Source organism: Daldinia decipiens (assembly GCF_022478715.1).
Source record: "Daldinia decipiens strain CBS 113046 unplaced genomic scaffold F4813scaffold_6, whole genome shotgun sequence".
NCBI classification, from domain to species: domain Eukaryota; kingdom Fungi; phylum Ascomycota; class Sordariomycetes; order Xylariales; family Hypoxylaceae; genus Daldinia; species Daldinia decipiens.
In genome coordinates, this window is record NW_026054549.1 from 332,626 (window position 1) to 357,567 (window position 24,942).

The 24,942-nt window shown below is 46.0% G+C and overlaps 6 protein-coding genes across 6 annotated transcripts; 1 reads left to right on the forward strand and 5 right to left on the reverse strand.

Annotated features, from left to right (window-relative positions):
• Window positions 1-420: 420 nt before the first annotated feature.
• On the reverse strand, window positions 421-1,396 carry F4813DRAFT_293758 (uncharacterized protein). Its single transcript, XM_049240661.1, has one exon. It carries the CDS (start codon window positions 1,304-1,306, stop codon window positions 470-472), a length of 837 nt encoding a protein of 278 aa, XP_049102375.1. The 5' UTR covers window positions 1,307-1,396; the 3' UTR covers window positions 421-469.
• Window positions 1,397-1,554: 158 nt separating this feature from the next.
• Window positions 1,555-3,103, reverse strand: F4813DRAFT_349861 (Deuterolysin metalloprotease family-domain-containing protein). The gene is made up of 3 exons (XM_049242233.1): window positions 2,988-3,103; window positions 2,868-2,929; window positions 1,555-2,811 (listed from the first exon to the last, which is right to left on the reverse strand). The coding sequence occupies exons 2-3, from the start codon at window positions 2,896-2,898 to the stop codon at window positions 1,982-1,984; spliced, it is 861 nt and encodes a 286-aa protein (XP_049102376.1). The 5' UTR covers window positions 2,899-2,929; window positions 2,988-3,103; the 3' UTR covers window positions 1,555-1,981.
• Window positions 3,104-6,371: 3,268 nt separating this feature from the next.
• Window positions 6,372-8,372, reverse strand: F4813DRAFT_386612 (uncharacterized protein; the record flags this gene model as incomplete). Its single annotated transcript, XM_049246442.1, has 1 exon — window positions 6,372-8,372. One exon carries the CDS (start codon window positions 8,370-8,372, stop codon window positions 6,372-6,374), a length of 2,001 nt encoding a protein of 666 aa, XP_049102377.1.
• A 1,228-nt stretch (window positions 8,373-9,600) lies between these two features.
• Window positions 9,601-11,328, reverse strand: F4813DRAFT_349869 (uncharacterized protein). The gene is made up of 6 exons (XM_049242234.1): window positions 11,036-11,328; window positions 10,946-10,972; window positions 10,750-10,772; window positions 10,532-10,659; window positions 10,212-10,474; window positions 9,601-10,161 (listed from the first exon to the last, which is right to left on the reverse strand). The coding sequence occupies exons 1-6, from the start codon at window positions 11,093-11,095 to the stop codon at window positions 9,988-9,990; spliced, it is 675 nt and encodes a 224-aa protein (XP_049102378.1). The 5' UTR covers window positions 11,096-11,328; the 3' UTR covers window positions 9,601-9,987.
• Window positions 11,329-14,722: 3,394 nt separating this feature from the next.
• F4813DRAFT_386614 (HlyIII-domain-containing protein) lies at window positions 14,723-15,987 on the forward strand (the record flags this gene model as incomplete). Its single annotated transcript, XM_049246443.1, has 3 exons — window positions 14,723-15,391; window positions 15,460-15,690; window positions 15,829-15,987. The coding sequence occupies 3 exons, from the start codon at window positions 14,723-14,725 to the stop codon at window positions 15,985-15,987; spliced, it is 1,059 nt and encodes a 352-aa protein (XP_049102379.1).
• A 4,685-nt stretch (window positions 15,988-20,672) lies between these two features.
• F4813DRAFT_386615 (Gti1/Pac2 family-domain-containing protein) lies at window positions 20,673-22,028 on the reverse strand (the record flags this gene model as incomplete). Its single annotated transcript, XM_049246444.1, has 1 exon — window positions 20,673-22,028. The coding sequence occupies one exon, from the start codon at window positions 22,026-22,028 to the stop codon at window positions 20,673-20,675; it is 1,356 nt and encodes a 451-aa protein (XP_049102380.1).
• Window positions 22,029-24,942: the final 2,914 nt, after the last annotated feature.

A 24,942-nucleotide genomic window follows, 5' to 3' on the forward strand; every position in this document is an offset into this window, starting at 1 on the left:
CCACCTCTTGTACATACTATCATTCCTCCATCCGTTTTCTTTATGCGCCTTCGACAAAGCGTCCGTCTCCCCAACATAGTTGTTCGTTCATTGTCCCAATGAGACAAATTATTAAGAGTTGCTAAGTGTTCCTACAATCCAAGCCAGAATTACTTACTAATGTGAATCTACGCATGTCAGAAAGATTATTAATGGCATTGCTATGTTACCTAGGTAGCTTGGTATCTTGGTATCTTGGTATCTTGGTATCTTGGTATCAATTTATTGTTCGTCTCGAATACAGCACATGTATTCCTGGCCTTGTACTTGTTCGCTGGTCAACTTCATCAGAGTCACGATGTCACTGGCGTCCTTGCGCTGTTGGTACTTAGCTTCGCGCTTCCTTCTCTTTCCTCCATATCCTGGTATGGATTCGATAGCCCGCGTAATCCTCGATTACTGGTCTCTTCCCTAGAGCATCCACTAGCAGTTATTTGCTCTTGCGAGATAGTTTGCTACTGCCGCTGTTGTGGGAGCCTTTTTTCTTCAAGAATTTCAAGTCTCGGTCTCGCGCAGCCTCTCGCGCGGCCTGTCTCTGCTCGGCATCTCTGACTGTGAAGCATCGCAAGATGCACAGGTAGAAGGAAACTTTTCTCACGAAACCATCGCTCCATGTATTCCAGTCCTGACGATTCGCCCGACTACGGAAGCTGTCTGCCAATAGCACGAAACGCGTGAGATGGTCCGCTAGATCCCATCCTACTCTCTTCTCTGGACGCGCACGTGTCCACCGGTTAGGCACCACGTCGCCCTGCTTCACGGACTGGAGATCGAAGAATAAGTCCTCAGCCACCCAGTACGGCTTCTCCATAGCATAGCTACTTTCGCGGTAGCAGCGTACGAAGTCAGCTCCTAGCTCCAAGATCTCTCGCGCGCTGATGAATTCCTGGATCGCCGTGGGGTTCACGTCCGGTAACTCAGCCGCGACTTCTCGAAGTGTGTTACTGATATGATTCCAAAGCGTCCCCTGGGGTGATTCGGCCCATTCCTTCCTCACGCTTCTATGATGCCGTTTCGATGAACTTCTGCGCGATCCATCTACAGAGCCGGTGGATCCCTGGCGGCTAACCGTGGAAGACGAAAGGCTGTGGAGATCAACGGTGCTGTGCGGCCGGGAGATCTCAGGCTGTAGCCGGTTGATGTAATCGGCGAACAACGCAACCGAATTCTTAGCATCGCGCATATCGCCCATCGGGTTATCTTGGCATATTTGCGGCCCAGCTTGGTGATGTTCGTATTGTGTAGTAGACGCTTGCCAAGGCTGCATGATTATCTAGGTAGGTATGTATGCGAAAAGTAAGTGCGCTGCACGGAACCGAAGGGGGTGGGTATAAGTCGAAAGAGAGACGAGAAGAAATTTGAGTCCGTATCGTTCAAACGGACTCGATATGGGCTTTGCTGATCAAAACTTAAACTGGTAAGAAACACCCTTCCTGAGGATAGCAAGAAAAATCTAAATTGTGCAATGGCCAGCCAATATCTAGGTAAGGATGGTGAAGTATGAAGTGTGAAGTGTGATGGTTACTCCGGTACCTGAACACGTGTGATTTCTGATATTTAAACCACGTCACTTGTAAGCGGATGCCTATAAGACGGAACAATTGCCTTGTGATACTAGATAAAGACATGTATTTGCGTATTAAAAAACAATACAATCGTGGGATGACACGTGAATCCCGCTTTTGTATCCAAGAGAAGTTTGCGATCGCTCCCCGCCTTCTTGCGGGCTTTGTCCCACTGTCAGAAGAAGACAGTGCACGAAACAGCATTTCCTTAGACAAGCTCCTTCTAGGGGAAGCCAGAAAAAAAATTAAACTCTTTTGGACAGTCTTTCTTTTTCCTTTCTTTTATTTCTTTCTGTCTTCCCCTGAGCAGTATTAGCGTTCCATCCCCGAAATAATAGCCCCCTATCTGACAGCACAACTAGTGAGCAGCAACACGTTTAACAGCCAACGTAGATGGCGTTGGCGAAAAGCGCATAGGTGTCGGCGTGGTTCAAGTTCTGGGACGCCGTAAGGCCGCGGACACCCGAGTATCCGTAGGTGCCGTAGTCGTCGGTGCCGTAGAGATGGGTCGACTCGTGGAGGGTTGTGGTCGCCTGGTCCTGGGCGTGGCAAGTCCTGGTCAAGGCTGGCAGCGCGGTGAAGTACAGGTTGCAGTTGACTTCGTATTGGGCTGAAGGCAAGGTGTACGCAAGGACACCGCTCGTGCACGCGCCATACACGTCAGAGCAGTAGAGCCGCGCACCCGACGTAGTGCTGCCGCACTGGCTGGCTACCCTGGAGAAGAAGCTGGCGACTGTGCTGCGAGTAGAGCTGGTGCTCGACTTGAAGTACTCGGTCACCTTAGCGGCGTCGCCCGAGGTCGCAGCAGTCTGGGCGGCCAAGGCCAAAGAACGGCAGTTGCTGATGGCCGTGTTGGTAGCGCTAAGCTTGCTTCCGGTGCAATCAGACTGGACGGCGAGACGCTTAGCGTGGAAGCGGCGGCGAACTTCCTTAGCGGCAGCGCCATCGATCTCGGCGGTGGTAGTGCTTCCAGCAACCGAGTAGATGCCGGCAAGGTCGGTGGTGTTGAGCTCGGCGTAGGACATGGCTCCCAGGGAGACAACGTCGTACTTACCGCCGGCGCTGAGGTCGTAAGCCTGGGCTACGTCGAAGGTGGCCTCGACAGTCTCGCCAGCAGCGATGGTCTTGAAGGCATCCTCGTCAAGTCCGGTGGTTTGCACTCGCAGACGAATGCCGTCGAACTGGACCTTGTTACCTAGCAGGCCGAGTTAGTCTCTTCTAATGGTCCATAACGCATTTGCAGAAAACTTACCACCCTGGTAGATGGCAACCTTCTCAGTGGCAGCATTCTCATCCAGGAAAGTACCGGTCTTGAAGACCTTCAGGTCAGAAGCACCACTAAGAATTCATGTCAGCTCTAATTCTTAAACCAACCCCATTTAGACTTCTGAGGGGAAGAGTGAAATTCCTAGGAACTCAGCTCCTACGTACGTGTTGGTGATGCTAGCCTTGACGGCTGTGTTGCCAACCATCTCAAGCTTGACATCGAGAGGGGAGTCACGCTTGCTCAGGTCGACCGAAAGAGCGCTGGCCGCAGCGGCGAAAAGGGAGATGCCGGTGGTGAACTTCATCTTGAAAATATTCGGATTATGTCGGACTGGCTGTGAGCTGCTGAGGACCTTGTTCGAGCTGCTTACTGGCTAGGAGTTTCTCACAACTTGGAAGAGAGGAAGGGGGCCTTTTATAGCCGACGGGTGCGCGGTGTCGAACTCGAAGACTTTGGCTGATGTATGTTTCTGGAACGATGGTTTCTTTCTAGACGCATTCAGGAAGTTGCAAGGCAGGGTAGGAAAAGGCTGTATCCTTCAAGCGTTAAAACTAGACGCCAAGCCGATGGAATCATACTCTCGACGGCGATATGACCTGGCCTAGCTACATCAACACGGTAGTCGAAGTAACCTCGTGACAGGTCGCCAGCATTAACAATCTAACCAATGACCAGCATCCTGATTCAGGCAGAGACACGAGGTAGTGTGTCAATCTTACTCGTCCGTCACGGAGACGATGCTGCAGGAACACGTCCGGGGAGAATCGTATGGACGATAACAAGCCGTCTTCCAACTTCGGAAGGAGATCATTACAGATCCGACGGGAGGAAGATAACATTCTCGCTCCACCTCGTCAACGCGGTCGTCCTGTCGGAGAACATGGCGGAGTCACGGAATTAGCAGCCGTATTCATTGGTTGTTACCCCCATTAATCATGATAACAACATCTCCCAGGAACAGAGTTACAATTGGCCCCCCAGCATATCGCGTTATCAATCTATTCGCGAGGACCCGGTGAAGAAAAAGCTTTTCTCCATGTGGTAGGTATCCAGGATAATTTACCCGGCAGCGAGGGGAGAGTCGTGTTTGGGATTTTGGGTATGATCGTGTTCTGCAAACTTGGGAAATCTGAAAACCGTGTCGCAGGGATCTATAATATCCGGATTCTTGGCGCTCGAGGATGCTTATCAGCTCGGGAGATGGCCGGATCTTCGACGAGCTGAATTGCAAATCTAGAAGCTGAGATGCGATGTCACACGACTGGCCACCATGATCTCCAAGTGTTATAGATCTCGGGTTTTCGGTGCATAACTGCCAGACCTTCCCGATCTTGCTAAGATCGCTCTTTTGACTATAGTCGAATTATGCGGGTCTGTCGGATTACCGTCTATAGTTACCCACATCATCTTGACCTTCTTCCTTTGCCGTTGGGTCCTTTGGCTTGGCGCGGATCTCAAAGCTTATAAGTTGAAGGAACCGTTGGGGTGGCGAGGAAAATGTTATAAAATGCTTCTTTTGGGCTCGAGGGGTGGCGGTAAGGCAATTCATATCCTGGCATTCTTTGGGTCCCGGCGTTAGCTTCGAGCCTCAAGTTTAATATAACATCGGTTGGCATTACCACCTGCTCTATTGGATTAGTTACTCCGTCCTGCCGGTGCGCGTTGTCACCATCGCCGGGCCAGTTAAACTCTCTCGGCAACACCCCGTACTTCCCAACAGCATAAATCAAGATAAACGAGTTATATCATGCCACCTATTAGCATGTTCGTGTTGACATATGCTAGGAGGTAGTTAAATAACAACAATTGACTATCTAGCATCCTTGGTCGGCAGGTACATGAAGGCCTTGCCCCCTTGATCTACACTCAGTATTTCCTTCTCTTATCGCCTGGAAACCATCGGATACCACCGCTTAGCTCTAAGGATACACCGGCCGAGATCTTTCAGATCGACGGCCATGATCTTACAAATCAGCCGGGAGGCCCCGTTGCCTCGGGGCGTATTAAATCGCCGCAGAGACTTGACTTCCTATTCCAGCAGTTAAATACAGAACGTAAAAGTAATTGTAAGCGCAGTGTCTTCGTTGCCAAGTCAAGATAGTCCCACCTACTGAATTCGGAGGACTCAATACTGGATATTGTGGTTCATCGAGTTATTAGCGAGGGGCGGCCTTAACATCCTAGAAGTAATTGATATAGGTAAGAGAATATATATTAAACGAAAGGCAAATAACGGCTAGAGGATATATGCTATTTGTCATATAAAGGTCTTAGGAAGCATTTGTCTTTTCAAGAACTGAAGTAGCATGAAGAGACAACTTATGAAGGGGGGGGTAAACTAAGGGGGCAGTAGCTCAATAGTCCTTCTACCCATATACTACCATGCAATGAGAACCTTGGTGGAGATAACTAACAGGTCTGTTGATTCTAACATATCCTCAGCAATTCCTCAGACTCGTCTAATTCACTCAACTGAAATTGGTTTCCTTGTACTACTGATATGCCCCTTAAACAGTCTTTACAACCACCGAAACAAGTTCTCGTAAGGGCTAGGTTATCCATAGCAGGATCTTTCGAAGGTGTAAATGAGACATGCTGCGTATTATATTTCCTCACTGAGTTAAAGTCCGAAATTAACCGTGACCAGGGCATAACTAAGACGATCTGTCTGGAACTGTATCAGTCTACTATGGAGGCAGTGTCACTTTTCTATGAAGCCAACTTAGAAGTGTATACCAATAGATTCAGATAGCTACTAATTATGGCGGATATGCCAATATCAAGGGCTGACTTATATAACCCAATAAAGCCGTAGGTCTAGGTAGCTACCTTTAGGAGGTAGTCTCCTTAATACTGCTAAGTTTCCCAGTGAGCTCAGAAGAGTTCTTCCAAAGTCCTCATGAGAAACTTGCCATTTTCTCGCTCATAACCCTATTTTATAACTTACACTACCTATACAACCTACTGTGCCTTTAAGAGTTTACTTTCACCCCGCTACTGCATCATTAACGCTATATAATAAATATAAATACTAAATCACCAACATATACCAAAACCCGCGAGCTATCACGGGCCTACGACTAAAAGCAAGCAGTATATAGGTATAGACAAGTGGTATCAACCATACTTACACACCGATGCGCTGCGGCGGAACAAAAAGGGGGAGGTATAAACTTTACGCTTCATTCTTTCCCTCGGTCCGGAATAACTGCGCTGCACTATAATCTCCGGCTGGGCGCCAGTGTGTCCGGACATCTGGCCGCCCCAGCATTAACAATTACCTACTGTACAAGGATCCTATATAACGTTCATAATTTGTGACGCATAGTTCATATCTCATATCCAGTCGCGGAGGAACCGGTCTAGGTCATGCCAACCTTCCGATCTTCTCTCTTTTGAAGGGTCCTCGTACACTCCCGTGAGTGTCTGTTGGTTCTCACTATCACGGGAACCTCCTGGTTTTATTTGTTATTTCCGAAAGGCTAGAGAGCGCGCACTTCTCAGCTCCCGCCAGCATTTCCGTATCTTCCCATCAGAGCATCGACCTCCCTTTGCAATGCGTCGAGGTCCGCCAATATCTCCGCTCCTTGCTTGGTATCAATCGCAGCCTCAGCAGTAGTTGGAGTGGAAATTGTGGCCTCCTTCTGGGTGTCACCGCTTGTATTATCCATGCTCTCTGCAAGCATAGCTGAATTTTCCACGCTCGCACGGCTACTACCACGTTGTCTCGGGGGAGGTGGTGGAGGAGGTGGCACTGTTCCATCTTTCTCCTTACTAACTCGTCTTATTATGCTAGGCCCGCTGCTAAGATCTATACTCCTGACACTTGGTGGGCGTCTCGTGCTGGCTTGTCTAGTAGGTGGCGGGGGTGGCGGGGATAGTTTGGACAGGCCTTCCTTGTTTATGGTTATATTCGCTAGACTATTCGGGGCTTCTGTCTGCCCAATTTTGACCACGGACCCAAAACTCGTCCCTATTGGGCTGCGGTTGTCCTCGACCAGCCCTATAGTAGAGGCCGGAGTAAAATTCCCCTGGTTTGGACTCGTAAACGAACTCCCCTGTCTGGCATGATTTGGCCGGCGAGGAGGTGGTGGAGCGGGTACGTTTGGATTATTACCCAGGTTAGTATTCGCGCGTAGACTATCAGTTCGCGACCGGTTCGACTCTAGTGATGATCTCGGCGGGGTATCTTCATCTACATTCGTAGTATTAATGGAAGGTGCTCTACTATCGCTTCTTCCGTGTCGGCGTGGCGGAGGGGCTGCGGGCTTGCGAGACTGCGTGGTGCCGTTCGACTCAGAGGAAACCTGAGTAGCTAGGGATGATGCTGGCGGTTCGGAATTCGCCTGCGGATTAGCGAAGGGTTCGGGAACCTTTCCTATAGCCTCGCGATCGAATGGGGAATCAACTGCCTCTTCCACAGAGGGACGGAAAGGTGTTAGCGGGAGCGGTTTGTTTACATCAGTTGTTAAAAGCGGAGGTTGTGACGGGCTGCCCGCCTGGGAGTTGGGTTTACGTGACGGTCCAGTAGAAGGTAGGGTGGTAACATTTATAGATACAGGAGGTGTTGAATTTCTAGTGGGACGAGATTCTATACCTGCTCCCAACTCGATCTTTATCAGTTTTCCATGCCGCGAGCTAGGAGGCGGTGGCTTTTTCTTTATGGAGGAGGGAGCGGCCGAGGAAAGGGGAGACGTGGACAGGGCGCTTCTTCGCTCCCCAGGATCTTCCGATCCATAATTCTTTTGTGAGATTCTCGAGTTTTCTTTTGGCATGGCATCAAATATAGACTGGCGTGTTCTAGGACGTGCGTCCGTACTAGTCTCGCCGCCATGCAAGGGCGATTGAACCCTAGGATACCCTCCTAATTCGGGTGCTGACGCGGATGGGTGGCTCGGGATATTTGCGTATCCTGTTAATAGAAGTCTCTTGAACGAGTCAACATCAAGGGCCCCTTTTGTCAGTGCTTTAGCACTTTGCTCTTGCTCGGACTGCTCTAAATCCTGTAGCGTCTTGGTGAAGGGATTCGCTGGAGGCTCTATTCGGCCAAACTCAGAGCTATCCCGATCTTGCACAGCAAAGGAATCTGTGCCGCGTGGATCAATGTGATCAATATACTCTGGTAGATCACTATTGTCACTATCATATCCATCGTCATCGTCATCGCTTACGGAAGGAAAACGGCTGACGGGTACGGCATCCTCCTCGGGTGACGATGGAGGTGGTGATTGGACTCGGACTCTTTTGATAACCTTCTTCGGCTTATGTTGTACCGGCGCCGCCTCTTTCTCTCTCCCCTCGTGCGCCTTGTACTCGTCGTGCTCGTCATCTTTATGTGAGGCTGACTTGAAAGTCGTAAATGGTGTTCGTGGAATAGGATCGGAGGGGTTATTAAAACTCGAGGCGGGTGCCGAGGCGGGGCCGTCGGTTGAGAGAGAAGGATAGCCTAGCTTCCGACGAAAGGGGTTATTAGAGCTGAGGGACTGATCTCGCGAAGACATGATGCGATGATGCGATGATGGAACGCCTAAAAAAGCACGGTTTAGACGGATTGTGCAGGGAAAGCAATAGTGGAAGCTATGTTAGGCTGGCCATGATACGTGAGCGATACGGGAGCGATACGTGAGTCGGGTCGACGTCGGTATCGGTATCGGCGTGGTAGTTGTAGTTGTAGTTGTAGTTGTAGATGTGGTGCAGTTGTAGATCCCCCTCCAGACTACGACATACAGTAAAAAATAACAACTTGGGCGCGATGTACTGTATTGATTAGGTGTGTGACATGGTCAGCCTAGGCTGGAGCGGTAGACTCTTCGGAAGTTTCGGTAGCAAGTTTCGGTAGCGGGCTATCGGATTGCGATACCGTTTTGTTTGATAACGATAAAGTTCTATCATACCTACCTTGAACCTCTACATAATATGAACTAGACCCCAAAAATTGGAGGCAATAGCTCCCAGCTTTTGCGCAAAATGGGAAACGGAAAGGGCATAGTGTAAAAATTAATACAAGGCTAATCTAAAAATGGGTTATCAGCTGGATAAACATAACGTAGATCTACAACTAACAGGTAGTTATATAGTGGAGAGGGAAGATCGTGGTACAATACTAAAATCTGTAAGTCATAAGTCTGCAAGTCTGAGTTTAAGGTGTGGAGAGTTATATTACATAGTATGCAATTTCATATCTACCAACTCTATACTCCGATATTGATAAGACCTTGAAGCTGCTTTACTATAGTTATTTACATAATTTAAAACATACAACAATTATACTAGGTTTAACTGGTACTATGCACTGTGCATAATTAGCTTAATCTAGGTTGGTAACTTGTCCTACATCTCCTATGTGCAACTCATTTAAACAGAGTATAACTACCTACGTTTCAAGACTCAAGTATGGCTGTTCAGTTAAATATGAATTTATTGATATACCTACATAGCTACACACGCTTGTTTATGCTTACGGTCGTGCCATGTAGGTAATAGTCTGCATTTACCGGGGTACAGCTATTTACATACAACCAATCAAATTCATGGGGATACGCCATGTTAGTAATACATACATAGCAGATTAATATAAGAGCCCCTCTCACCACACGTGATAACTACTAGTATCAACACCGGTAGGAGCCCCGCAATGCTACCTAGCCAGGTTGTAAACAAATCGACAGTGAGCAAACGCGTCAACCAGGATCACATAAAAAACTTCACAACCGCGACAAGACTTAAACATAGGTCGGAAGCCGTGCAAAGGCCCTCTTTTTCATTGGTATAATTACAAGTATACTCATGATGTCGTCAGTTCCATACCCATCCTCTAACAGATGCCATGACTGGGGAATATGTGCAATCCAACCGAAACAACCGTGATCCCGCTAAGGGAAGGACAATATGCACACGAGCCGCTGGCACCGCTGAAGGTATGTCGGACACATCTGCAACGCTTCGGAGCTACTATGGCCCCCCTTCACTGAAATCCTTACCGACCCTTCCAAAAACACGCCGAATTCCATGGCGCAGTAAAGACGCACACGTAACTTTGTACCCTGTTCCCCAAACGCCATTAAACCGCCAAACCCCAACACACAATTCGAATGACACAAATCAAGATGCGAATGTTCATGCTGCAGCTTCAGCCTTTGCTTCCTTCTTTGGTGCCTTTTCCTTCTTGGGTGCGGCGGCCTTTTTAGGCGCAGCCTTCTTGACAGCAGGCTTAGCCGCCGTTGCAGTCTTCGTAACTCTGCCAGCCTTGGTCTTCGTCAAAGCAGCAGGCTTGTCCTCAGTAGCGGGAGCCTAGATCCATTAGATAATGCAGAGGCTGACAAGAATGCGTGTAAACTTACATCCTTCTTGGGTGCCGCCTTCTTAGTAGCAGGAGCTTTCTTGGGGGCGGCGGCAGCGGCAGCAACCTTCTTTGCTGCAGGCTTCTTCTCAGTGGCTTCCTTCTTGGGAGCTGCAGCTTTCTTTGGTGCGGCGGCCTTCTTAGTAGCTGTCTCTTTCTTCGGGGCAGCCTTCTTGGGAGCGTCCTTCTCAGTCTCCTTCTTGGCAGCTGGCTTAGCTGCGGCAGGCTTAGACTTCTTGGACAACTTAGTACCACCGGAAGGTCCTATAACAAGTTAATACCCAAGCATAGACACGACAAGGAATGAATTATAAGACATACCCTTGGGCTGCTCGAAGATACCCTTATCAACACCAGCCTTCAAGGCCTTGTTGAATAGAGAGTCGAACATCTTGTCTGTAACATTGATGGTGTTGTTTGCCTTGACATATTTCTTGAGTTGTTGACGACTATGATATAGTTAGCACGGATTGATCGGGGGGGTAAACGCGACCACTAAAATAGTGGGTATGAGGACAGGAGTGCTCGGATTTCCTTACCTGGAACCATTTCTCTCTTTGAGCTGAAGTTGAAAAAAGACGCGTCAGCATGTTCACTCAATAAGTCTAAATGATATGCTAGTCATGTAGGGTTGAGTGGCAGCACTGGACGATGAACACCTGGCATGCAACCCAACCACAAACACCAACTAGGCAATACACGATGCGCCGGGGGCAAAGGAATGGGGATAAGTACATGAACAATGGCATCAGTAATCATATCCTATAGCATGTTAGTACTCAAGATTGTCCAGTAAGATGCCGGTCGAGCTGTCGCTGCACATACCTGATAGGAAGCATGAGTGCTCTTGGGCTTGGGAGCTCCGTCTGCTTTCTTGGGACCCATTTCGAATGTGTTTGTTGGTTTTGATAACGCGTGGGAGGGATGCGAGCAATCAGTTGAAATAATCAATTGAATCTGAGAATGGCTTTCTAATAAATAGATGCAAACGGGAATGTTTCTACTGTACGGAAGGAATATAGTCAAGAGAAAACGGAAGGGAGGGAGGCATTCGATCGGGACGCGACAGCGAGAAAGGTGAGCTTGCTTATATATTAGGCGGGGGGTCGTGTACAATCAGTAAGTACGTTAGGTAGTCTAGTACAATCAGCTACAGTGGGAGAAATTGGTGCTTCCTCCTCCTCCCCCTCCATAAAAATGGATTCACTTTAAAATTCGCTGGCACTAAAATAAATACCTACATAAGGTACCTAATAAAATACCAGCAGTCGAGGCAGGTAATGTAGGCAACACGCACCTTTCACCCATATATTTGGACCCGATCGCACTCTATCTACCCTGCCTACTTTAACCTTTAAGGTTGCATTATCTTACTGAAACGTCTAAACTACTTCCTAGTCGGGCTTAGACCTAAATAACCCGCCGCCCGATAGACATCCTGCATAGCCTCCACCAGCCAGTCAAATGCTTGGAAGGACTGATTCGATGCTGATTTGGACCTCTCACAGCGCCTAGAATCTTTCCCCAGTTCGATAAAGCTGATCCGTCTTGTCGAATTTTTTGATTGGCCGAAGCTCAAACAACAGCTCACGCTTTCAAGGTACCTATTTTTCATTTTTTATTTTTCTTGTCACTTCTTAACTCACATCGATCAAATCATGCGCCTACGAAACTCGAGCCCTCACACACCCAACTCTCCCACCGTCCCCCCCCTTCCCCGTCGTCCTTCTGTTCTCCTCTTCTCCCTCTTCTTCTTGTTGCCTCCCACACATTTTTAATCAGGCGATCTGTTGAGTCATTTATTGACGTTCTATAGAATAGTCCGATTTAGAGAATAAAAAGAATGATTTAGTATAATGCCAACTTGTATCTTGGTCCGTCTCTAGAGCTTCTAGTTTGTTTTCGACCGATTTGGTTTTCGATATTATCGGTCGCATTCGAGATGGTGGCTTCATAACCCATGCATTGGCTTCCAAGCCTCGATTCAAGTGATTCTTCAGTTATTTAGCTATCTCCAAGCTATAAATGATACCCCGTTGATTATATTGCAATTTCAGAAAGACGGGCATTGTTTAGTTATGGGTTTTGCTGCTAACCCACCTGCATTCTCCCACGACATGAAGCTATCCGCATATCTTGCACCACCTCAACTACTCAACACATAAATCTCATCTCCCATTGATTTCTAGTCCTAACGCATATTAGCGACTCAAGGGGGTACTGTCTACTATTTTCAAGATCTAACCCGCTAAGTTTTGGTATTAAAACGCGTCTTGGTGTACACATGGGATGTATTTCATGTCGTGTTCTAAACTGCAGGTTTATCGCGGCGCATATCACAACAGCAGCAACCCAAGGCTCCTTCGGTGCTTTCGTACCTATCCTACCAAGCAAGGGGGCCAATATCATTCGTTTCGTCTATTTATCTGGAAAAGAGTTCAGTAACTAGGACTCAATTCCTTGGGGCATATACACATTCGCAGCGCGTGTCATGACGAGCCACATTCACAGAGATGCCTCAAGGCTGCAAGCGAGAAGCAACTCTGTGTTCTACACCAATAGGCTTCTACGCCCTTTTCAACCGTCATCCTAGTTCACTGAGAATCTGGTAACCTGGCCGTCATTATCTCGATTCGTGCCTGATGGGTCAAATGCAGAAGATTACTGTGTGGGGTCATGATTCGCGATTTCGATGTCCACGTCACCCATATGATCTGCCAGCATTTCAGCTACCGAGCATGACCACGACATACTGTCAAATTTTATTGTCAAATTTACGACAAACTTGCGAGCATTCTATCGCAAAAGCCTATCAACCCAAGTATTAACATCTACAAGAAAGGATTTACTCGGTGCAAATTTCTAGTATCCTGTGTTTGGACACATCCTTGGGGCTAGAGTAACACGGAGAAACGATCACGTTAAAGACATCGCGATAATGTTCCTCATGGGTTTCGGATATGAAACAGCAAATCTTGTGGACTTTTTAGGAAGGGCTTGGATTATTAACTGGACTATAAAACAGTCCGATGCCTTTAACCTCCTATTATGGCCATCATCTCGCCTCTCGAGTATCATTGGACCAACCATATTGGACAAGCATCAAGTACCAGACGCCAATGCTTCAACCAGACACAGGAACGAAGGTGGTACAAATTGATATACTGGACCAGACTAACAGTGTTTTTTAATGTGTAGGTGCACCTATCACAATACACAAGTACGACTACTGGGACGGCTTCATATGGTTTCGAGCCCTACAGCTTAAGAATTATCAGTCTCGCAACCAACTATCGGCATATCTGATTCATATTCTAGTCTTTCAGCAAATCTGGTTGGGACTGAAATACTGCCTACATCATGAGTTCCCTTCAAGGGAATGGATGGCAGGTCGAGGAAGCTCTCTTTGAAGCTGAGGAAATGGGCAGTACCCAACCTTTAGCAGTTATCCGATGCCCACCTACAACTCCAAATAGCAGATATCGAACTGGAATTATAATTAAATTCTCAGCGAAACATTCAGAAACTATGCCATATTCATGGACACTGCTCGGATAATATCGGCGGCACTACCACCTAATCCTAAATCCAAATCAGTTTGCATTAAGGTCGATCCTTAGGAGCAGAATGTGCTTCAGTCAATGAATTCCATAATCCGATTTAGGCCCAGCGACAAGAAATTTCATGGCAGCCAAACAGATGTTTCAATGTAGGTTGAGTGCGGGTTTTCGCATTACGGCAACGATACCCAGTTCATTCGAATTTTATTTCCAGTCTCTTAAGCAGCAGTCCTATTGGATTGTTGTTCTATTAACAGTAGAAAGGCTCTAGTGAGCTTGTGCCGTGTTTATGTTAATATACCTTAGGTACCTATCAGTCAAGCACTTGACCATTCCTTCAGATGGTCTGTACGCACATACCAGAGAATATTGTGCACCTCATATTTATGAATATCACCGATTATAATTTTAGGCGTAGCTCCGTTTCTATGTCGCGCATCGATGCTACAGTTTCTACTGGGAGATTCTGATGTTTTCGGTGGTTTATAGCCTATGGCTAGCAAACAAGCCTAGAAGATCTCAGGTGTAATTGATGCCGAGCCGCTCTAGGTTGTCCTACCCATCTCGTATCTATCCGAGGTCTTCGGAAATTCAACAAGTGTTGCGATGTCCCACACTGGATCAAAAAGGGGGTTCGTTCTGCTTCATATAATGTCAGTGCTGTTAATACATAATTACCATGCTTATTGACAATTTGAGGTAATTTAGCATTCTGATGGAATTTCTGGTTCCAGGTCCCCGGTATTTCGGTGATCTAGCTCCTCACAGAAGCTGGCAAATTATAAGCAATAGGACAAGATCGTCGACCCCGCCCTCTCACTCCGCACATGCAAATCAAGCGATTTAGGAACATCTCATAAAATATGTTGAAATGCAAACCAAAGAAGGGATAAGGAAAGACGCTCTTTTATATGTTTTTTTATGCTACATGTTCAAGGACAAGCAGGTCATAATGCCGCCGCTATCAGAAGAGGTTAATAATGCGTCGAATTGGTCCGCTACTGCATCTTCAGACGAGAAGCAGCAACCGAATTTTGACGGCGCAGATGTTTCGACGAGAAGTTCCCAAAGCGAGACACGGCAGGATAAACATAGCCATCCTTTAGCCCTATACGAGGAAATTCCAGACTGGTATCAGGACAACCCATATATCCGTCGAGGCTATCGACCCGTGTCCAACTCGGCGCGAGTCTGTTTTGGAAGTTGGCTATACCTACACAATGAGACAGTGAACATCTTTACGCACCTAGTGCCAGCAATAGCCCTCTTCATAAGTGGCCTGGCTTATCTAGTCTCGCGCCTACAGCACCGCAATAGCAACGATGCCGGTGTTGTCGCAATACTATTACTTTCCGCAACGGCATGTCTCGGTCTCTCTTGCGCTTACCATACGTTAATGTGCCATTCTCGAGAAGTAGAAGCTCTATGGTTGCGTCTTGACTTTGTCGGCATCATTTTGCTGATACTAGGGTCTCTCATTTCGGGCGTCTACGTTGGTTTCTGGTGCGAGACGTTGGAAAGAAATATTTATTGGTCTATGGCAAGTAATAGTCATTCTCAGTTTACATCTCTAATCATACCTCTGGCCGTTCCTAGGTCAACGAAACCGAGCAAACACCATGTACCCGATATGACCCAACTTCTTTACTCGGAATTGAACTAACGAGTTGTCTCTGTATTGGTTTACAGATCGGATCTCTTGCTGCAATATCCATAATTATCGTGTTGGCACCCACGTTTCAAGGCCCAAAGTGGCGCACCTTACGTCTGCTCACGTTCGTATGTACGGGATTCTCTGGGTTAGCCCCTATCATCCACGGGATCGTCATGTTTGGCTTCGCACAGATGATGAAGCAATCCGGCCTACCTTACTACCTGGCAGAAGGGGGATTGTTTCTCATCGGAGCCATTGTATATGCCGTAAGTCAATTACTAGTCCTATGTCTATTTGTTAATATTACTCTTCTTCAGAATATTCCTCTCCACCTCAGGTATTCTCGCAAATAAAGAGGAACAAGAGTATCTAGATCACTAACTAGACCATGATGGATCATACAGACGAGATTCCCTGAGAGTATCAGCCCGGGATTATTCGACATATATGGATCATCACACCAGATATTTCATGTTCTGGTTGTCCTGGCTACTGGAGTTCATCTAGCCGGCGTCCTTGACGCTCTCGACTACAATTACTATAACCGACAATGTTTAGGGTGAACTTTACAGTTTGCTATCCTCTAGTAGGTGGCAGGTGTCATATTGGAATAGCGCTAGCCAACATGCGCTGCTCTCCTTGTCCTTGGGATGCGCTCTGGCGCCTGAAACATCGCCATACAAAATAAACTCGAATAGAAAATATAAACGTCAATATCCATAGTCAGCTTGCTCCTATTGAAGACCATAAAAATGCTCTCGTAAGAAGTCCACTGTTTGATCTCACAAGGACAAGCGAAATTTTCATCCAGGCCCTCTTATAGAGTAAGTTGAGCGGAAGCTTTGAAATCGAATCTAGAGAATATCACTGCTTCCAGGTATTTTTAAAAATTCCTTAAGCGGAGAGAAATCCAGCAGCAAACCATAGCTTAGGCACCGAGCTATCATTTACTTTAGAAACTTATTGTAACTCAGTTCCAGATGTCACTGAATCCTTGACCAGCCTACTATGGTCTCGTCATTGTTATGTGGGGGTTTTGAGCGATGACAGCTAAGAGTATGATCATGGTAGATTCATAGATGTAGCTAATGACTTGGATACCTACCTAACCTACTAGCCCTGACAGTTATTATCTTATTAAGGTAAGTGAGTAATTATCATCCGCACATGCTTTATTTTAAGCTCAGGTAGGTTTGCCTATATTTTACTTTATTACCGTAATACATATTATCTAACATGATAATATATCGTAAAGACTCGACCAAGCATGTTTCATCGAATATAGAGCCACAGCTTAGATCGGTCTATTTCAATTTGCAAATCATATCTCTATAGTTCTGATTTTATTTCGTTGTAGTTACTTTAAGAAGTTTCCATGTCGCTAGCAATAGAAGCAAGTATGTTTATATACCTATTCGTATGTTTTCAATCACTAGGAGCATTTGTCTTACTACCAACCCTAACCCCTTCATCCATATATCATTCGCATATGGACATAAGGTCCTAGATAGGTGTGTAGGTCTTAGTATCTGACATGCATCGATAGATCGTACGTACTCCAAGGGCCAGGGCGAAGCAAGTTTCCTATAGTAAGAAAGGCAGATAAGGTAATGGAACATCAAAACCACTCATCGAGTTTCGTTGGTGCTGTGAGGCATGCGTGAATTATGCGATACCAGGGACTGTTTGCGGCCTCGTATAGAGCAATATAGGCTAAATGAGATATCTACCTTCTAAATTGGTTCTGCTTTAACGGGTGGCTTTTGAAGTACATTGTATGTCAATCACAGCTGTTTGTTTTTTGTCTGATGCAATATCATACCAGTGATTTTGCTACGAGGGTTTCATACAGCCTAGATCAGGTGTTTAGCCTTTATTCACGACATATATCATCTATAGGACACGGCGGATTCTAAAGGGGAGAAAGAGTGATAACACAAACCTGTCAAAATTATAAATTAAAAAGGTGAAGTTGTGTTCAACTTTTCTGATATTACTGCTAGGGAAGGAGTTGCAGTATCTACCAGCTTTTAGACTGATAACTCAAATATACTCTTCTATACCTTGATTTATTCTCTCACTCTCTCCCCCCCCTCTTCTATTTCTTTATATGTGTGTGCATGTGTGTGTGATGAATGGCAACTCTGTTGAGTGTTGAGTTTGAAAGGAGCGAGTAGCTTGGAATAGAGAATATGAACAGAAATATTATGCTTTGGGCTCAATATGCTTCAAGAACAATAATATCTTAGGACCTTTATGTACGACCATTAGTACATAGTTGAATGTTAGTATTTTTGGGGCTAAATTTGGAGTAGTTGCCGACGTTGGTTGAAGGAAAGGAGTCTAATAAGCCACAACTCTTGCTGAGGAAATGCAAGACCGTTATGTGCTTTAGTTTAAATAGGTCTTTGAGCCAGTAAATCAAAAGATGGAAAGTCTATCAAGGTAATTGTCCAAGGCAGCCGTATATAACCCGGCCTTATAGATCACAGTGGCATGCAGTGAGAACATTGGAGAAATCGTTGTTGAATTTAGAACAGGGCCTCTAATTCTAAATAGAATAACGCCCTTTAAACCATTTTTAACCATTATACGAAGGTGTTATAGCATGAAATCCTCTGAAACTACGTTTTCGAAGAGCTACGGCAACCTCATAAGGCGGTAGTAGATATACGCTTCAGGATCTCAGCGAAGCAGCTCTAGGGGTCCGCTGAATAACATTGTTACAAGGGGCGTACATTAAGCTGTGAAAATCTCTAGTGCACTAATTCCGTCTTAGCTATCTGGGTCGGCATGCAGGCCGGTATGTACAATACATCCTGCTCTGTTGGTTCTACGTACATTAAGACCCAGTCGCTTCTAATCCAATAATAATATCGCTTGTTTCTTCAAAGGCTATTTGAGTAATTACCACTAAAACGTAAGTATTTACCTGGCCTATATTATACCATATATATGAACATTTTCCCACATGCCTATTTCACTGAATGAGTAAACCCCATATTAAATCTTAAACTCGATAAAGTAAGTTTAAGCCTCCTAAACTTTGAGAGGCAGTGGGGCGTAATATATCATAAGCTATCATATTTCTTATATATATATACGGGATATATCAAGGTCTGTATAATTTATATACCCGCATGCTATGCTGCACTAATACGGCATATATAATCCGATTAAAAGACTATGTGTTGAATCCACAACGCGATGGATCATCAACCCTTGTCGATATATCTATTATACATGTTGAGCGTCTTCACTTACGGCCTCCTTTTTTCTTGTCACTTAGCAATTCCTAACAATTACCTGATAGTAGGTTGTTCAATTATTTTATTTTATACTTTAGGTACTTACTTCCTATGCATATATATGTGTGAACAACGCGATCCGTTTGTTTCCTTCGCGTCGCGTCACATCACGTGAAATATTACTATCTGCTCGGTGTGCTCGGTGTACTGCATGTAATCGCACGTGGGCCCCCATGATTCTTAATGTCCTTAACCTGGGTGGTCCCCCGGATGCCTAGGTATGTATCGGAGATTGGTATTACACGTGTGCTTAGGGTAGATCACAAAATAAAAGTTCCTTGTACGATACGAGATTATTAAAGAACCGTGCCAATTCCAAAAGGACAAAAAAAATAAGATAAAGGCATATGCCGTTAGCTTATTCGCAGTAAAGTTTCTAGCTCGAAGGGGGCGGCGGAGCTAAACTTAATTACTACTTCCGTTGGCCGTACTGCAGTGTAGCATTGAGAACCTTATTTACATAGTATTGAGAATAGTACATGCTGTGTACTTGGTACACCTATGTATATTAGGTGTGTATTTATGTACATACCTAAGTGCATAAACCTAACGTCATCGCCGCTGATCGGTAGCGCTAAGCTTAACCTTCTCGAAATCTAAAGTTAAGGGGTGGGAAATCCATTACCCAGACCCCTGCTGCTTTTAGGCGCTAGTAACGGGAATATGACCTTATTAAGCCACGCGCAATGGAAATAACCTTACATAAGATAAGGTATTCTGGAACGCCTTTAGATCCGTTACATGGTTACATCCAGCGGTCTTTTTTTACCCACATTGTTGGTTTTGAGTTCTGTCTCGATTGTGGGGCGAGCCACATCCCGAAGTACCTATCCCAAGTAGCTAAAGGTAATCTACACTAGGTAGTCTACCAGCCAAAATGGAACATACGAAGAAAATAAAACAAAACAAAACAAAACTTCAAACTTCAAGCCCGCCGCCCCCCCCGTCCCACCGTCCGTGCTAAAAAAGGACCTTAGTGCCACGGGAACTACGAGAAGTTGGTAATACGTGCGAAATACGTCGCGGATATCATACAATTACAGCACGAGCATGGTCCGATGACCGATCCAGATAGGTAAGAGAAAAATGCGTCTCTTGCCAAGTCAAACTGGTGACCGAAAACATCATGCTAGTATATCATCTAGCGTACCTAGTTACCTACCTAAAGTTAGATAGTATTATATATGTGTAATCTATCGTATGTGGTTAAGGCGAAGCAATATTGTATGTATATATAACGCGTTACGTAGGCTATAAGCTACATGTGCTTGGCTACCGCTTGTTGGGTTCATAAACAGTCGAGTTTGAATTTGAATTGACGAACCTTATTTAACCTCATAAGCAACCAACATGGATTATCGTATACATGTACATAAATACAATGTAAGCGTGTACGTATGTACATAGTATATAAGTAGACCAGGCAAGAATAAACGGGATGCGTTACAGGGGGACATCGTGTCTACCATGCCGATCTCTAATCCCTGCAACCCTCCCCCTAGTCTCGGCGAGGACCAGATTTCAAACAGTACTTACGTACGAAGTGGATGAGAAACGAGCGGTAAACAATGCAAGACTAAAATATTTGATTTCATGATATCGCATCGCTAACCTATCTACTCCTTCACAAATCCTCCTGATCTCAACCTTGTATGCCCTGAGGCCCCATTGATATGTCTGGCCCACGAGGGCGTCCATGCTCTGTTGTACGCGACTAAGCTATTTACGAAGCGCTAAATTAATATCGAGAGAGTACTTGAGCTCTGTCATAACTATCGTGAAGCTGAACCATAACTCCGACCCGCTGAGGATGCCTCGTAGATAGTAGAAAAGCACCCATGCCAAACAAAAGACTAGGCCCTGCCCCATCGCCTTGAATGCAATTTTTGAACGCCTGACCAATGCCAGCTAGATTCCCACCGTGAAGTCCTCGAGAGTCCTCAAAGGTAAAATTTGCGATTAAGAGATTGTATTGCTCGATTATCCTCTCCTCTAAACATATCTGTGGGTGTCGGTACACCAGATGCTCCCGCTGGGAGAGCTCGGGGTGAACTGCCCGCGCTATTATTACTACCCGGGTTTGCGCTATTTGGTTCCGAGTTAGCTGGTGTCCGGTTAAGAAGCGCCGATAAGCTGGCTTTGTTTGCATTGCCATTAGCGCTCTCCGAAGTCATTTGCCTTGGCGGCGAAACAGAATGATTTCTTGGGGGCGTCAACCCTCGAGATGCTGTAGGTATCGCGGGAAGTGGACCCTGTGGATTGCGTGCGCTTGTTGCTGATAGGCGGGGATCTATAACGGCTTGCACGGCTTGCGCAGCTTTCGCGGCTTGTGCAGCCTGAGCGGCCTGCGCAGCTTGAATTTGAAGATGTTGGGATTGCGGAGAGAGGCTTGGGGCTCGCCCAGGTACTGGGTAATGCCTGGCTAGAGTAGGCGGAGGTAGTCGATCACTCTCGTAGGTAAGACCTTTGGGATAAATGGGAGCCTGGGCGGAAGGCGCTGAAGTTGGCGGTAGCGGGGGTAGTTGATGTGGCCTTGGAGGAGGCTGCTGCGGTTGAGGTCGAACCTGGTGCTTTATCTCTGGTGTCAGCTTCCCTTGCATAAAGGGAGGAGTCTGATTAGGTGAGGGTGGCCATTGGCCTTGCCATGGCTGTTGGTTCCATGCGCCGTGATAGTTGTTATAGGGTTGCTGCTCAAGACTACCATTGTGAGTGGTGTACGGCTGCATAGGTGTCCTTGTTAAAGCAGGCGGGTTTGTCTCGTGAAGGCTTGATTCGGGATACATGCCCTTTACGGGGATAATATGTCGTAGTTGAGGATCCGTGGTTGGCTGAAGCAAATCGCCGGCTCCAGCGTGTGGTCGGGAGTAATATGAGATCAAGTGAAGGTGCTGGCCCTGCGACGTCGTTATGCTAAATGACTGCTTCATCAAACCATCCGCCTTGTATCTATAACCCTCTGGCTCACCATCCTGGTCTTCCTCGCTAAGTCGACCGCTATCAGGTGTCCTTCCGTTACTTCGTCGCGTTGTACCGAATGTGGTGCCTCGTTTACCCTCCATCTCTCTATACGTGAGAAAGCTACCGGAAACCCTGCTCGCACTCCAAGATTTCCCGTCGGTCCACCTGCGCATACCAGCTTCCCTCTCATCCCATACAAAAACTGAGCCAGATGTGATGGACTGCCGTTCTTTCTCCGATAATCGTCTTTGTACTCGAGGCAGTAAACCCAGCCTACAAGCTTCAAAGAGCTTGATTGCATCTGCGGGTGTTCGTACGTATCCGCGATAAGTCTCCATCTTTTCCCTCCTTGCCTAATATGGAAAGACAAAAGAAGAAGAAGAAAAATAGATGTAGTAGAGGTTTGCTAGATGTAAAACCGAAGGGAGAAAAGGTGGAACTTGATTCCTTGCCAGGTAAATAAGGTATTGTTAATCCTGCTACCCATCCACCATATCAGATCCACACACTGGCTTCAATCGAGGTGGGTCATCAGACAGTGAGCGGCTGAAGACTATTGCTGCGGATAATGGAGAAGCTTGCGTGGTTAGGGTCGGCCCTAGTCTTGGTAGCTGAAGAAGTGAGAATGCAAGTGTTGTCTTGGCGTTTCTAAATTGCGGGTAACTCGTGTCGATAGTCGGGGTCCCTGGATAATTAACGGTCCAGGCGTTACGGAACTAGAGCCGAGTGTCCAAACTCGTGGAAACCTTGCCTAGGGAGTTATCATGTTAGCTCTCCCAGTCGAGGCATCTAGGGGTAGATGAATCTCAGCCGCCGCTCTACACCGGTGTAATTATGCAGTACATGACATGTCTATATGTATCTGATAGGCCTACGAGATGTGTAGAGTAGAAACAAGAAAGGAGTAGTTGAACAGAATCTATATTGCTGCCAAAGTTTAAGGGGACTCAAGCTGACTGCGATCATTATTTGAGTCGTCACCAAGGCCTCGGTCTTAGGACTAGTTGTCTCATCCTAGGCTTCTCTTGGACTCAGTATAACCAGCTAAGCCAATGCAACGCGCTTGACGAAGAGGTTAATAATGCAGACCAAATGCTGGATATATGGTCTCACTAGGGTAGATTCCCTAAACGGGTTGGCTTGACTCGCCATCCCACTCCGCAAGTCGAATCTAGAACTCGATGCAGGTTTGACTTTGGGAGAGTGTGGAAGTGAACTTAAAAGAAAATATACTAGAGCAAATAGAAATGGCACGTACCTATGTTAGGCAAATTGGTGGCCGGCCTAAGGCCCGAATAAATTTAAATAAAGTCAAACTTAGCAAAGTGACCTCACACCGAACGTTATACGTAGACCGGGCGCTGGAGTAGATATCCCGGATGGAAAAATGAGGACATCAAATGGGAGAGCCAGATAGAGCCAGGTAGAGCCAGGTAGAGCCAAATACTTGGGTGGTTGACAGAGTTTTCAAGGATTTCCGATTGTGCCGCTTCAAGTAAAAAAGGTCCAACCAGGTCATAGAAATCTCCCGAGGTGTCCTTTCGGGGTATGAGATGTGGTTAGACGTGGCAGATGAGGTACTGTTGCTTTCAGACAATTAAGCGACCTAAGTCAAGGAGGAGGGGTATCTCCAATCCAGCTGGAATCGATTTGAAAATTTAGGGTGCTATAAAAACGGAACAAGAACGAATCTACGTCTTGTAAGCAAGTGATCCCAAGAGAATGTAGTACGAGAATATAGTGCGAGAACAGTAGGTTGAATGGTAATCTACTATTAGATGGGCAAAGGCGTTTTCTTTTATACAGGATTGGAGGATTGGAGAAAACAAGTTGAATAATTAAACCGTGAGGTTGCAAAACTGGGGTTTAAGAGGCTGCTTTGCTTACCAGGGTTTGATAGGTGACTTGTAAGTTTTTAAAGTTTTGTGCATGTATATTCGAGGAAGGCTGTTGGTGGTGGGGAAGATGGCCTTTAGAAGACCCTGAGACCCGAGCCCGAGCACGAACCAGCTTGTAGTGGATTGATTGAGAGAGGTAAAATAACCTGCCAGGTTGGCGTTATCGAGCCTCCTTTGACGAAGCTGACCATGAAATAATTAAGCTTGGTTGGACACGTGTGAAGTTGGAACTAATAAAATAGCTCCCAGCGTCGAAAGACCCTTGCCGCTTGTTCTGTCCTTTTTTATTTTTTATTTTTTATTTTTTTTAAAAATAAAAAATAAGGCCTGAAGAGGAATGGGGTTGACCAAGTTTACTTTTTTTCTTCTTTTTCTTTTCCCCTACGTAACGGATCTAGATGGTCTAATAATTGCCCCTTTCGTTGGTTCTTCGTTTACACCCTGGTCCCTCCTTGTATCGCTTCTCGTTCTGTTTCGTACCTACACAAGTCAAGTTTTCGTGAAGATGCCGAAGAGATAGGCTGCGGTCTGAATTTGTTAAAACGATGATCTGGTATTAATCTACGCCTGCAGCTGCAAGTAAACAACCAGGCGGGTCGACACGAGGCTTGTCTTTCGAGGCGAATGATTAATTAATCAATCAATCGACTTAGGGTAGAATGTTAAGAAAGACGTGAATAGATAAAGTAGACGGACAGTAGATAAATGTAGAGGAAAAGTAAATAAATTATGACGGAATGACGGAATTTTGAGGCAAGGGAAAGTGCGGGAGAGGAAAGCACATACAAAACGGATATTACCACAATAATGTGAATAAATAAGCTTCCCAATTAATTCAAGCTTATTAACCTTATTTTGCAACGTCTTTCCGATTTGATTTTTTTTTCGGCGAGGTTGCGGTCCCACGGTTACACGGGTCCAAGCATCTCGCAGCGGCTCAAGTACTTTGTACCCACTTTACAGGGGACAGTTAGCGCCCGTCGCCAAGACCTGGAAAGGCTCCAGTCCCCGGTACCAACAGCGGTATCCAATATGTACTCCCCTTCAGCAGCTAGGTAATCGGCCAAGGATTCCAGGGATTGAGTACCAGGCTTTACCTGGCATTGCGCTGCCTTAGGTGGGCTAAGCATTACTATGTACATACCTAACCTAGCTATGTACTTTGTATACAATTTATCCTTCGCATGATACTTACACCACGATACTTAAATATGTACATTAATGTGTATCTAACATATATATGCACCTACCTTATTGTATGCATATGCCAGATAATGTACATGTACCTATGTATTAAGAAATGAAGCTGTACGAGGCTCGCAGCTTCAACCGGGAAGGAAAAGAAAAAAAAAAG

Coding starts and splice junctions, on each gene's coding strand:
- F4813DRAFT_349861 (XM_049242233.1), bottom strand. CDS start 2,898: ATGAGAATGCTGCCACTGAGAAGGTTGCCAT. Junction 2,812..2,867: donor GCCACTGAGAAGGTTGCCAT/CTACCAGGGTGG, acceptor GAAGAGACTAAC/TCGGCCTGCTAGGTAACAAG.
- F4813DRAFT_349869 (XM_049242234.1), bottom strand. CDS start 11,095: ATGGGTCCCAAGAAAGCAGACGGAGCTCCCAAGCCCAAGAGCACTCAT. Junction 10,475..10,531: donor TATCTTCGAGCAGCCCAAGG/GTATGTCTTATA, acceptor AACTTGTTATAG/GACCTTCCGGTGGTACTAAG. Junction 10,162..10,211: donor AGGCGGCACCCAAGAAGGAT/GTAAGTTTACAC, acceptor TAATGGATCTAG/GCTCCCGCTACTGAGGACAA.
- F4813DRAFT_293758 (XM_049240661.1), bottom strand. CDS start 1,306: ATGCAGCCTTGGCAAGCGTCTACTACACAATACGAACATCACCAAGCT.